Raw genomic sequence first — 15,144 nt, forward strand, 5'->3', positions numbered from 1 at the left:
TGTTACTGGGCCCCTACTACATGCAGGTACTGTTTTAGGCAGGGGGTACAGCAAGGAATCAAAGACAAGCCCAGGTTGCATGCAGCTTCCGTTCTGACCACATCTCCTGCCTCCCAGCCTTCATACTTGCTCTTAACTCTGCTGGACCACTCTACCCCCAAAATCTGCCTGAGTCTCTTATTCCCTGATCTCCTTCAGATTTTCACTCCATTATCTCCTTTTCTGCAAGGCCTTCTCCAACCACCCTATTCAAACTTACACCACCTTCTAGAATTGTCCCTCTCCTCTTTTTTTCCCTCCATAACACTTATCACCATCTCACATATTATATGTTTCTCTTAATTTTTCTTCTTTATTTATTTTTCTCCTCCCACTAGAATCTAAGCTCCAGAAAGGCAGGGGCTTTTGTTCACAACACTATCCCTAGTGCCTTTAGCAGTAACTGGCACGCAGCAGGCATGAAACAAACCCTGCAAGTTCACTCATATGATCAAACAAGCCTTTTGACACACAGCGATGTACACCCAGGCCTCTACCATTCATTGTATTCATTATTATGAGCCACATGTATTTTCCTACATAGGTATAAGTTCCTTATCTTGGACGTACAGTTTTAAAAGCCCTAAATGTCCAAATTTTTAGACATTTATCCTTATTTTATTTGGTTTGCTTTAGTTCTTTGTTCTTATACTAAACATTTTTCTCCTCTTATACTGTCTTCAAACATGAACATTCTCTTCTTTTCATACTCCGGCCTTTTATTATAAGATATTTCCCACAGAATCCATAACCACTTACCATTTCCAGCTAAACATATGTCAATTCACAATATCAAAACAGCTCTACAAACCATAAAAGTGATGTGAAATAGCTAATCTTTATTCTTTTCAAATGTAATCTCTGACTTTAAAAGTAGGCATATATGTAAACTAAAGCAGTCTAACTGAATTAAAATTCCATATCTAACAAAACCTTCCCTTGTTCTTCCTCTAATACATCTTCCTAGTTCTCCTAAATAGTTGGTTTCTCAATGCAAAGGTTTGGGTTACAGTGATTTTTAGGAGAAAGATACAAATGTACAAGGCCTCTGATACAGAAACAATTAAATGCTGTGCTTTCTATTACTCTAGCTCCTCAGAAACACTGGCTAACACTGGCTAAATGAATGGAAAATGCCAGTAGAGCAGATCTTAAGGCCTGGTTCTCGCACCTACTAAATATGTGACTTCAGGCCAGCTTTAGCTTCCTTATCCATACAAAGATGATGATATTTCCTGACCTGCTTACCACACAGAACTTGTTTGAAAACAAAATAAATTAGTATACGGATATGCTCTAAACCACAGAGCGATAGTCAAATGAAAAGTATAATGATTTTGCTTAAAGGTGAAGTCCTCTTAATCATTACTCGAATAATAGTCAAAACAATATTTTTTCTTCCCACCTCCTTATACCAAATATATTACAAAAGGTAATTTTTTTATAGATATATTTTGGGATATACCTGTGACTGTATGGTCCTCAGATTAACCAGATGAATATCACAAGGCAAAGATGACAGTAACGGAGAGAATTCACCCAGCAGCTGAAGAGTGGGTACGGGGATCTTTTCTGTCATTGAAAAGACAGGGTGATTCAGGAAAGAAGAAGTTATATGGCTAAGGAGGGAAGGATAACTGACTGACTTCTTCTCTTCTTCCTATCAAGAAAAAACAAAAATGCTTATGAGTTATATATTTGCAGTTCTGGTAATATTAATTGAATTACCTGACAGGGTTTAAATAGAAAAGAATATAAAAATACATAAATACTTTGATTTTATTATATTTTGTAAATAAGTCTTAGAAAACGCACATCAGATTATCAAGTTCAGTTTGAAGCAATGCAAGAAAATAAACAGTGTCCATTTAACTTATATCTTCAGAAATATCTATTTTCCTTTTCTTTAATACTAAAAATCCTGACAACATTTTCCACAAATATTTTAGGACAAGATATAACTTTTTATGGAAACTCTTTCTCAACCTACCACAAAACTCTTAGTGTAGATGGGTTCAGATGTTCATTATCTTGCACATCAAGTATTACCTCTTTTCCCTCCGGTTTTACCCATCATATTCTCATGGTTTCATTTATACACTTAACTAGACCATAAAGTCATGTATTGATCCAAAGCTACGTTCTATAAATGTTACCAAATGATAGGATTTTTAAAAATTTTCTCAAAATAAATAAGGTTTTTAAATAACACAGGTGTCATATTTAGATCATCTGACTGTTTTCTTTAAATTTGGTAAATCATTGTCAGTTGCTTCTCTCTACTTTATTACAAAAACAGGAACTGTTATGTATATTACAGAATAGTTATCACACATTTACGTGGTATACAATTATTCACTATAATTTAAAAATACTTTAGTCTTTGCCACAGTGTATACTTATAGACAGGCGTTTCAGCATGTTCAAACATTAAATAAGTCTACCAGGGCTGGGGATGTACATATGGCAGATGACATACACAATTAATTAAATCAATGACTAAATAGAACCTTAACCAGTAATGCCTAAGGTATAAAAGCAGACACAGAAAAGCACTAAGAAGAGAAAACAATTTATGTAGAAAGGTCTTTTGATCACTAGTGACATTTGGAGCAAATTTGATTTTGTATCTTATTTTTTAAAATGACTTGCACTGATATCTTCTGATTTTGCATCCTTTTTGTAATACAGAACTCAAATAAAAGGCTTGGCTACTTATCTGTGTGAAAAGACAGAATTTATAGAAGATACAGAGCTCAAAATTCAGAATGTCAGATTAGCATTGAACAGAGGGTGTTAGCAAAGAGTGACGAGCATCTTGCCAGCAGCAAACTGTAGATGTCATTACAATTCAGACCATGGAGAGAGAAAAAAAATTTTAAAGGCAGCATAGGGACACTGTAATATTAAGATACTGACAAAAATATTAGGTCTGAAAGAGTTGTAAAAAAAATGCATCTATTTCACATTCTTTTTTAAAGGAAAGATTAAATAAAGCCTACAAAACAATATTCTCCAACAATATTTAAATTTAATGCAGCTTGTAGAATAACATGAATAGAGAAAGAACATTTTCAACAAGACGTTTAAATATACTCCAAGATCAAAAGACTTCATAATCTGGGTCAGGATTGCTGACAAAATCACTTTTGAGTAATGAAAGATAAAAGATTCTAACAGAAAGAAAAACACCTGCCTTATCAGATTCGGGAGGCATTAAGTCCACTCTAGGTCAAGAAACATCCAGAAAAAGCTCTCTGGCTTTGTTCTATGCTCTTGGAGGAATCCCTGGACACTTCAGTGAGTAGGTGGGTACTTCCTGTCAGATTACCTAGACCTTGGAAGCAGTGAAGCGCATATTTACCACTCCTCAAACCCAAATCAGTTCTCCCAACCCTCAGTGCTTCCCCTAAACTGACCATACATCAGAATGGCTTGGGGAGCCTTTAAAAAACATAAATCCCTGGGCCCTAACCCAAATCTACTGAATCAGAATCTGCTCGGGTGGGGCCCTGGGAAAGCGAAGCTTAAAAGGCCCCCAGGTGAATCTCACATGGTCAGTCTCACACTGACTGCTCTGTGGACCTTTGCTGGGAACCTCTACCCTAGACATCCTCCCAAACTTTCAGAAGAAACAGAGCTTCCTTTGAAATCAAAGGTATAAGCCTCACCCTTTAACTAGTTTTGGATTAAAAAAACAAGATTCCTACTCAAAAATATGTTAATGAAAAGTCTTGTCAAAGCAAACAATGTCATAAAAGTAGGCACTTGGGAATTCAAGAACTGTGCCATTTATTGTCCTAAGCAAGATAAGGAAGAGATGTTTATACAAGAGTTGTGGTTCAGTGCCCTAAGAGCACCACAAACAAATAACACTGCTGGAAGCTGGCCACGCTGGGTGGGGCAAATCTCACAGAAGGCCCATCATTCACACACTTTCTTAACATATTTACAGCAACAGGGGCTCAACAAGATATTTAACTGTTGAACTAACACTATTTGGATTAATCTCCTAGAAAGGTAATCTTTTAACTGTAATCCTTATGATAAACCCAAGGTTTATAAAACATGTTTGCTATAGGAAATTTTACATGTTTAAGCTATAAATGAACTCCCCAGCTTTGCTGTAACTAAAATACTACTATAAACATTATGTGGTTTCTTGTAGGTTGGAAGGCTTTAGACTATACAAGTCTAGCCTTCTCCCTGCAGCCAGCCTGAAATTAAAAAGAGTTTCCAGCACATTCTGATCCAAACTACACCAAGTTGAGACCTTCTCCACTGGGTTTCAGTCATTATTTCATAAATCAGAACTTCTTGCCAGGCTCCATGATGTCCTTCACTAAGCCCACTTGAGTTATCTGATTTCTAACCATCAAAGGTTTCCATTTCTTCTATATCAAAACTTGCTAAACTACGTAACATCGATTTTCAGTCACTTTTGTTTATTCAGTATAACCTGACACATGGTGGGAACTTGATAAATGTTTGTTGAATTTAGTCTATTAATTTAACAAGCAAATACAATATAAATAAATGAGAGAAAAATACCATACAAAGGATGGATGGGGTAAAAAGACAAAGAGGGAGAAGGATGAGAATGAATGAAAATATACTGAATCGTAAGATTTAGAGATAAATATATAGACACTAATTTACAAAACTTTTGTTAACTATGGCAATAAGAATTTTCATGTCAGATCTATAAAGCTTTCACTTAGAAGTTAAATAATTTGTTTATTCCCATTCAAAACTCCTTGGGTAGTAATTGATTTAAATTTGATCCAGTGTTTTTATAGTCCTATGTTGGTTAAATTTTTCTTTTGCTCAACTCTGGATTCTTGGGCTTAAATCAGTAGTTTCTTTTAAATAAAAAATGAACTAGAGAAGAGAAAATACATTTTAATTTCTAGTAAAATTGATTAAAAAGACATTTGATTAAGAAATGTTACATATCATGTAACTTAAATTTTCTAGAAAGTGTTTTTATTTTCTCTATATATAGAGAAAAATCATAAAAGCCAGAAACATTTTCAGGACGAGCAAAAGACAGTAGGTGCCAACACTCAGACAATGACTTTCCTATGCAGTTTTAGTCCTAAAACTAAGCTATCTTGTCAGCAATTGATTTAAACCATGAGTCCCAAGAACGGGTATTAACCTTGACATCCAAAACGGATAGTAAAATGTTTTTCCTAAAAGATTCTACATAGTGGAAGAATTCCTTGCTTTAATTAGCTGTTGCCATTTCATTCAGTCAACTAGTATTCTATTTATAGAATGCCTAACACAGGCAAGGAGGCCCTGTGGGGCACAGGAAAATGAAGTAGACAAGTCCCTAGAATCTCGTAGGGGGAAGAGAACATTCATATGATGCCAAGGCGGTAAGCAGTAATTATGGTAAATGTAGTGGTGCAACGTGCTATCACAGCTCACTCACTTATGCATTTGTACAGTCATTCATACAACATATACTGGGTGCTTCCTCCGCCAGAAACAATCCTAGAAGCAGAGAGAGACATAGCCTCTACTCTCAGGGAGTTTATGGTCCAAAGGAGGAAAAAGGCAATGATCAAATGATCACACACATGCATGAAGGAGAGATGCACGGGTCTGAGGGTACATAGAAGAAAGCGATTTGGCCTGGTGAAGCAGAAGCAGTTGACGAAGTGAGCTCTGATCTCAACTATTACCAAGAGTCCCCTGGGCAACGAGGATGAAACGGCACGCTGGTGGGTAGGGTACATGGCAAGTACTTAGGACCGAAAGAAAATCAGTGGGCCCAGAGCAGAAACAGTGAGAGTCATGCTAGATGAGGACGGGGGACAGGCAGAGCCTATATCATGAGGGGCTCTGTAGGCCAAGGGGAGGATTTTGGCTTTTACACTGAGAGCAATGAGAAGGCATCAGAGGGGTTAAGCAGGGGGCAATGAGATAGATTTAGGCAAAGAACAATCAACACCAGAACATGGAAGTTATTTTTTTCCTACCATATTCACAGCACTTCTTTTTTCTAGTAGTATTCGAAATAAATTAGCTGTAATCTTATTATCATGGACGCCTTGCTCAAGGCCACGATTATCATCTTGCATGAGTCTTCGATCCATGATAACTTCAATCTGACCTAACAAACAAACAAACAAACAAAGCAGCTGGGCAGGGTTATTTAATACAAACATTCATTGAGGATCATGGAAGTACAAGGCATGGTCTCGACTACAGTTTCTCCTCCAGTCTGGGAGTCAGATCTATACAACCTGCTGTACCCTGGGCTTTCTCTCAATAATAGCTCAAAGCAGCTAATACCAAGTCATAAAACAGGATTGTATTTCCCCTTTTCTTCATCAACATCTAGTAAAATCTGATAAAAAATTTAAAAATGGGACAAAACAGATCAAAATTAAAGTGAAACTTTAAAAAAAAAAAGAGTTAATTGAGTCCTCTAAAATTTTTAGTGGCAGCATTTGGAATTTAAAGATGTTTATGAGGTTCATTAGGAAATGCACAACACACGTGGAATAATAAGACAAATACAGATGAGTAGGATCTAAAAAGGATTTGAAATAAAATTTAAGTTACTTGATATGTGAAGTATCAAAGCATCAGAGTATGAAATTCTCTGGAGAAGCCCTAGGACGTGGAGGTGCCCACTACGCACCCCTATCCCTCCCTGATATTATGTTAGTGGCATCACGACTGTCCTCTCTCCTCTAGCTTCAAAATGGGTCATGGCTGGGTCCTTCATTTGTTACGCAACGTTTCCACATCTCCGCTAGTTTACATTGTAAGCTAACGGTTAGATCATGAGATTACAAACTAAAAAAAAACTAAAAAAAAAAAAAAAAAAAAAAATCACCCATAGGCATATTTATATATTTAAGATCATACTACTATAAAAAATCCTAAAGTTATATTTACCTAAAAGTCTATGCATATTCATCCATCCATCCATTCATATTTGTTACTGTATTAAATGATCACTCGGCATAATAAGGGCAACACATGAGAGATTTTAATAACTATTACTCTTACATAGTCAAAACAACTCTGTTTAGTTTCTTTCTTCTCGGTTCAGGTATCCAGTATATAAAATTACCAGCGATAGTTAAAATTTTCATTGTCACTATGTCCATATTTTAGGAGACAACGCTCTAGAACTTGCTCCTCAGGTGCTGGGACTAAACGTCCCATGCCTATCTAGAGTTTGACCACTTCACCCCCAAATTAGCACATCAATCTCTTGGCAATTTCTGACTCTTCTCCCCGCCTCCAAATGCTAGTCCATATAATATGTGACACTTAGTAATTTCCTGGACTGTACTCAAACAGTTTTTATGTGTGTAGCTATTCAAACACTAGGGTATTTGGGTGTCTACAGCAGGGCCAAAGAAGCTTTATTTCTCAGCTCGTCTATGAGGGAAATGAAATAATACTAGTTGGTTCACGACTGCTTGAGTCCTAATGTCTAGTCCCCGATTTAGAGCCCAACTTTGAGAATTCAAGGCAGGGTTTAAAAATGGGTGGCTCAAGAGTCACCCCTGGCACAAAGATGTTTTATGTTTTGATTTTTAAAAAATTATGTCAACACTTACAGATTGGACAACTTCACATAAAATTCCAGACTTCTGGGCTCTTCTTCAAAAACAGAAAAATTTGGCAACGCTGGGCCCCTTTCCCCACGGCAACAATGAACTGGCTCTAAGCATTGGCCGCTCCACTGTACACGGGGAACATGCTTCCAGTTTGCGCAAGTCCCATCACTCCCTCCTGGATCCCTGACATGAGGCCATTAGGATTTCTATAACTGTATTCATGTCTTTACGGCATGATCTCATAATTCTGTCTAATGAAAGCCACAAAGAAGAATGAGAAGAAGTATGGTTTTTTGTGTGCAGATGTATAGAATGTATGTATATGCCTAATATAAAAAGCGGGTTTGTGACAAAGGAAACACCAGGCATCTGCACTCATTTATCATCTGCCTGGCTCCTTAAGGCATCTGTCTTATTAGCAACTCTTAGTATGACATAAAAATGATAATTAAATATATGTATTATAAAGGAGAAAAGCCTCATAACTGAAGGTTTTACAAAAATCAATCAGCATCTACTATTTTCTCTTCCTCTTTATCTCATTCTCTCTTTTGGAGTCCTTAAAGTCGCATCTGTCACCTCTTTATCCCCATATCTGTATCATCTCTACTCCCTTTCTTCTTTTGGGTGGTAGCTCCCTAGAAGGTCGTGATTCAGAGAAGGACCTAGGTTTGAACTGTAATCTCCAACCTTTCAAACTTCAGCAAGTTCTCTAAACTTGCAGAGTCTGTTTCCATAGCCATTCAATCATGACAATGACAGAGCCTTCTGCAAACAATGCGCTATCAGAAGAGGTAAATTATCTTTAAAAACAATCCGTTTCTAGGGTCCCCATTCTTCATGTGAGGATTCAGGAAATTCATCATTTTATGTTATTCTCATAAAACTCAAAATTACGAACAGTTTGGTTCTCAAAAGAAGAAAGCTGGTGACTGGAGATGATAATTAATATATATGACCAACAGAAAAATTATGCACTTGGAACTGAAACTTAAAAGAGCAAAAAAGAATCTAAACAATACATACCACTTTTCAAACTTGAAACACCTAAAGACTGAGCAGAGAGCAGTGTCAAGCGATGCTCAGCATCCTGGATATACGCCATTGTAGTCATTGGATAGACATTTGCTTGAAGAGGCAATTTGCTCATCGTCATTCTAGGTTGAATCTATAAGACCAAACAATTCTCTTAAAAAAAAAAAAAAAATCAAGTGATATTTACATATGTACTTTAAAAAAATTAGTACGACTACAGACAACTTTTCTTCCAATGAGAAAAAGGTACAGCTTGCTTTCTTGTTCAAGGGAAGAACTAATTTAAAAATTAAAACATTCTTCAAAACAATATGAAGAAAAATCATGAGAATCCTAGAAAATAGTTTTTAAGTGAGAAAGGTAGAACTTGTCTAGATTTTTAAAAGTTGTATGCCTATTTAAATTCAGAATAAAACTCCTTCACAAGTCTTCTAGCTCTCCAATATTTGCATAAAACAAATTATAAAGGTATTAAGTATTCATTTCTCATCTAAATCTAACATCCTGCCTTTGAAATGAATGCTAAGCATAATAGGTCTCTATCCCCTTTCAAGAAATATCTCTTATAATGCTTGAATCAGTTTTAATAAATACCACAGATCTCTCCATCAAATCCTCTAACATATTACATTATAATAATCAAATGTATATTTATATTTAAAAACTATTCAATGCTTATTCTTCTTGTTTACTTTCAGTGTAGATAGTTCCAAATTCCTATTTTTCTTGGTCTAGCATCTGAATGCATCAAATACAACTCTATTTTTTGAGAGAGACTGACAGTGCACTAAGCTAGTCTGGGTCAAGGAGACTCACCCAAACCTCCAGAGGAGACATCAAACAGAGATCCTATTATCAGGAATCTTATATCACATAAAAATGCCATCTCTTTTAAACTCATGCAAGTTTGACATGAAACTCAAGAAAAAGGAGAAATCCAAAGTTAACATAATAGTTAACATATGTTGAGTGCCCATTAACGCCAGGCACCGTAGTGGGTATTTCATAAACAAGATCTTTAATCTTCACAACAATCCTGCAGTATGTATGTTCTTCAACTTACTGATTGTACTGAATAGTGTCTTCCCCAAATTCATGTTCACTCAGAACCTGTGAACGTGATTTTATTTTGAAATAGGGTCTCTGCAGATATAATTAAGTTATACTGGATTAGAGTGGGCTTTAATCCAATAACTGGTGTCCTTGTAAGAAGAGGGAAATTTGGATACAGAGACAGAAGGAGAACGTGTGACAGTAGAGGCAGAGATGGGAGTGATGTTCCCACAAAGCCCAGGGGTGTCAAGCGTTGCCTCAAACCACCAGAAGCTGGAAGAGGCAATTTCCCTAAAGCCTTTGGAGGGAGTGTGGCCCTGCTGCCACCTTGATTTCGGACTTCAGTGTCCAGAACTGTGAGGGAGTAAATTTCTGTTGTATTAAGCCACACGGTTTGTGGTAATTTGTATCACAGCTCACAGCCCTAGAAAATTAATAAACTGGTGAAGAAATAACTGTAAAATGTTTAAAAATGAAAAAAGAAAAGCTAGCTTGAAAGACTTCTCCATTTCTCCTTTCTAATCCTATCTTCTCACTCCAATTAACTCATATGCTTATAAAAATGACACTTAAAATTGTCACAATTGTGTTGCTGTTACTTCACTTCCCACCTGTGGGTCTAGATTTCTAGCCTTGCTCAAGCACTACTTTTTCCAAGGCTTAAAAAATGGCCTATTTTAAAAGCAGAAATATTTAGGGTTTAGAATTAAAAATAATATTTTCCTATTTATTCAAATGCTCGATCCTTGAAAAGAAAATTCACATTTTTTAATTCATTTTTACTAAGTATTTTTCATTCATACAAACACTCACACATGCAAATAACTGCTTTTGTAAGATTTTAAGAAAAGCTTTTCTTTTGTATACAAGGAAAATGAATCACCGTAAAGTCGGGGCTTCATTTGAAAACCAAACAGCTGTAGTAGAATTAACATGTTAATTCAAAATGTCTGGTGCAATTTTTACACTTTTGGAAAAGGTTTAAATTTAACTTTTGCAGGAAATCGTAGAAGAGAAAATTATCACAATCCCTTCCACTCATCCCAGTTGAAAATCAGACAAAGTAAAAGCATTTGTTGTGAAATTATTTCTATTCATAGCCAGAAATTTTGAAAATGCAAATGTCTCAGAAATATGCTAATGCTTTTAACAGTATTATTTCAAAGATATGTTGTCACACACATATACTCTGAATACAGAGATTTAGGTAACAATCGAAAGAGCTCATTAAACTAGAGACCTGACAATCCCCAAAATTTTTATGAATCAATTTTCTCATTACCATTTCAAACTATTTTGTGAAAATTTTGATTAAATATCCACCTACCCACATCTCTAAATAAATATTTTTGTATTTGTATGTCTATGTACACACATGTGTATGTGTATAAAGTACACACACACACATATTGATAAAGAGAAGGAAGGAGTTTTCCTGAAATTTAAAAGAGCTCATTATTAGATCATACATTTAAAAATGTATATGGAATAAACTAAATATGCATAGACCAATTCCTTATGAGGAAAAGAAGATATAATCCTTCAATTCCTAATTATGTTTCCTTTCTATTAGATAAATTCATATATATTTTGGCATGAAGGCATTTAACATGCCTAATGGACACTAAATCTTCCTTTGAAAAAACAAATCCTTATAAATAGATGTTCTACAAAATAGTCTCTCAAATATTTGTTCTAACTTTGGAAATCTTACGAATGCAGAACCTACTAATGTCTGTTAAAATTCAGTTTTATTTTAGAAATAATTTGCAACCTAAGCATACTTTTCAAAGGATCCAAAATTAACTGGCCCATTACCATATATAAAAGCTACACACTAATATAACCATTACTTAGACATTTTAAAGGAAAATTACCTGGTATCCATTTAGGTCAGTATAAAATCTATTTTGGCTGTTTATGCTAGAAGAAATTCTCATTGCAATCTCACGGTTATATACTTTTCGGATGTCCACAATATTGGAAACTTCCACAGACTGTCCTTCTATTCCTAAATTTAAAAGAATATATATAGTAATAGAAAGAAATTAACTTGCACATATTTTCCTGTTTTCTACTTTCTATCTTCATCATCTCTCATACGCTAAACAATGTCACAATTCACCTCTTCTTTTTCTTTTTCTTTCTTTCTTTTTTTTTTTTTCTGGTGAGGAAGATTGGCCCTGAGTCAACATCTGTGCCAATATTCCTTTATTTTGTATACGGGACGCCACCACAGCAGGGCTTGATGAGCGGGTGTGTAGGTCCATGCCCAGGATGTGAACCTGCGAACCCTGGGCTGCTGAAGCGGAGCCTGCAAACTTAACCATTACACCACTGGGCTGGCCACCTCCCCTTTTTTTTTTAATATGGGATAGCAGATAACACTTATTCAGGAGCACATATAACTCAACAGAAGGATGAAGAGGTTGGGATGAGACAGTAGATGAAATATAACATGCAAATAATTCTCCAATGAGCTCTAGAGGGGAAAGAGGACATTAAATGAGAAAAGGTCAGCCTCACTACAGGCCAGTCCACCTCTGGTCTGCACCGCCATTCCCAACAGAGCCATTCACGCCTACTTTACCATTCATTCTCTCCTTACACGTTGGAAATTATGAGCAGTGAATTTATACTCTGTTGGTTCAAGAGACAGTATATTATTGCCCATGATCTATATCTAGGAAAAGAGACAGGAGATCCAACGAGATGATTTATGGCTGAAACTGATATTACCATATTAGTATTTTGAAGTATAATCTGGAGAGCTCCCCAGAAGTTAAGTCAATTTTGATTGAGTTCTGTATATCTTAGCACTTCTTATTACAGAGTGATTCATTTTGCTCTTTGCTATATAAAGCAGAGGACAGCTTGAAAAAGTCCCAGATGTGTCAAACATTTTTTTTGAATAAGCCTAAAGTGTTTACTAATTTCTGTCATGCTACCCTAACTATATCTTCAGGTCCTCAGTGAAGCCTTGGGTCTATTTCAGAGATGGAGAGAGGAGTTATGAAGAAATCCAACACTCAGTACAGATCAAGTGTGTATAAGAGTTATTATAGGATCTTCTAAGAAAGAGAGCAATTAGGAAAGTCGTCAAAAGAAGAAAGACTGGCCCTAACCTATTTCATACAGCTGAAGGTTTCTGAGGTTCCAAGAACTTTGGGCACTTAGCTGCAGTTGTTATTCATTACCCACCTCTCCTTACTTCTCACACACATCTGTCACTCTGTGCTGATAACCAGCACACTCTTTAGACAAACAGGGCTGTGTAAAGAAAAATGGGGAGGGGAAGAAAGGAGTAGGGAAGACTTTGTAGGAGCCAAGAAGAATCTCCAGAGCTTATAGAAGGTGACAGCAAAAACAGTTAAAGAAAGGAAGTTTGAATCTGTGGGATTTGTGGAAAAGAATGTAAATGTAGCTGGTCCAGGCACTACAGGTTTATGTGAAGAGTACACTAGAAATTATAAAACTAATAAAATGGTGACAATACTATATGGGATCAAGCCTCCATCAACAGAATTTTCAGAATGCTCACTGAAGTTCTTTTCTGGTAGATGCTGCTTTTCCAACTCAACAACTTCTGTCAGAGCTGACTTCAGCTCCTTATGTGTTAACAAAGCTATGATGAGAATGATCCCCATGGGCGGGGGAAGGGAGTGGCTTTTTTTCCCTGCTTTATGGCCATAGTCTGAACCACTAACCTCTGCCAGTTAAATAGACACATATATTTCCTTCAGAGAACTACCAGAAGAACCTACCAAGATAGCTGATCCAAATATCTCCGCTACTATTGGGAAGTTAAACAAAAAAAAGACACACACTGATAATAGAACAGCAGCATTCTCTTCGAACTAGGAAACGTATTACTTTAAATGCAAACTTTCCTTTCGGTATGCTTACGTCAACCAGAATGTTTTTCTAAAACCAAATGAAATGTGTATGGAGTTTTAATAGACAAGCTTCTACAAATGAACCAAAGATGCCTCAAAACACAAAACATAGCACTAGGGATGAAAGTACTCACGTAGCATTACGGAGAACAGCAGATGACAAGTAAACTCTAATCTACTGGGAGCATTTGTAGATTTTTAGCACTACTTTAAGTTTTCTCCTCTCTAGATTGGATATTCTCTCAGGGGTCAACAGAATACATGAAATAAAGTCTTAACAAAGGAGAGCATCTTTAATTTCAATTCATGTATCTCTGGAAAACATTTACAAAAAAACAGGCTTCAAGAAAAAATTAATAATTTCACATTACCTCTAGCAACAATAAATTATTTCTGTTGAGAAAATCATCTTCCCCAATCTCAGTATTATGCTCAGATCTTGTTGTGGCAACAAACGCTTAAAGCTCCTGTAAAAGGAGCCTCTATGTCCATTCACAATTCAGCAAGACACTAATTTAAATTCTGTGCCAGGACAGACTTTTAAAATAAGATCAAACTTAATATACTTATTATGAACAAACCAAATAAAATCTAATGGTAATAAAAGCAAGCAAGTACCCTTGAGTTCTCAAAGAGAATGTATTATTTTTTGAAGAAGAATATGTGTGAGGGAGATAGACGACTGCTAACTTGTCCTCTTCCGTGTCAAGAATTCCCTAAGGTGTACCGTTTCCGAAGAAACTCAGGGGACTGAGGAGAGAACTCCCTGGGAAGCAGGGTACAACCCCAGTGGCCCTGTGGTCTGCTGGATCTTTGCAGTATGTGGCAGCAAAAGGTCCTTTAACAAAGTGGTTCTACCTGGGCATGGATGGCCAGAGCTTTCTAAGCCCCTCTTGTTCTTCTTCAATCCCGGGAAAGAAAATAGCTCCTACTTTACAAGATCAGTCCATGGGGGTGGAGGGAGGTGATATCATTTCCAGATTTCAACAAGAGAAATCAGTGCCCTCTTGCTGCTGACACCTCACACGCTACCCCCTTGGAGAGAATGGAGATGATTTATGTTTATTAACACAGGCAATGCAAGGTAAAATTGAGCCAGTCCACAGGTGAAAAGCTGTAATAGAAGCCAAAGTCTTTCAGAACCCTGGAGATTTTTTTTTTCCTTCCTAGAGCCTGTTAGCTTCTCACAGACACAGACTGTCTTACACGCCATCTTAGCATTCCAGTTTTGAACAACGTTTTGGGCACGTGGTAGGTGCTGAAGCACTATTAAACATCATTAGTGAGGATCTGAGAGGCTGTCCCTCATCATGCAGAAGTTAGCTGACATGGGAGGAAAGCAGACTGGGCTATGGATAAGGTTCAAATAGATGGAAAGATGAGGGAGTAAGTACTTTCATTTTGAGCAAACACATGCATGTTAGAATGTAAGCTCCTCAAGGATAGGGACCATGTCTTATTTATCTTTGTTCTCAGCATGTAACAGGTATATATAATAAGTGTCCACTGAGTGAAGGGTGGCAGCTATA

The 15,144-nt window shown here is 36.5% G+C and overlaps 1 protein-coding gene across 1 annotated transcript in view; it reads right to left on the reverse strand.

Moving 5' to 3' along the window:
- Positions 1–15,144, reverse strand: part of MAN2A1 (mannosidase alpha class 2A member 1) — a 160,956-nt gene that overhangs the window by 11,100 nt on the left and 134,712 nt on the right. Inside the window, exons 17-20 of the mRNA XM_004420323.3 lie at positions 11,597–11,730; positions 8,658–8,799; positions 6,030–6,163; positions 1,505–1,699 (exon numbers count right to left, since the gene is read on the reverse strand). Coding sequence (XP_004420380.2) covers positions 1,505–1,699; positions 6,030–6,163; positions 8,658–8,799; positions 11,597–11,730 — 605 coding nt within the window. The remainder of the gene's footprint in view (positions 1–1,504; positions 1,700–6,029; positions 6,164–8,657; positions 8,800–11,596; positions 11,731–15,144) is intronic.

The sequence above is a fragment of the Ceratotherium simum genome, chromosome 4, assembly GCF_057802395.1.
Source record: "Ceratotherium simum simum isolate JZ-2026a chromosome 4, ASM5780239v1, whole genome shotgun sequence".
Classification (NCBI taxonomy): domain Eukaryota; kingdom Metazoa; phylum Chordata; class Mammalia; order Perissodactyla; family Rhinocerotidae; genus Ceratotherium; species Ceratotherium simum.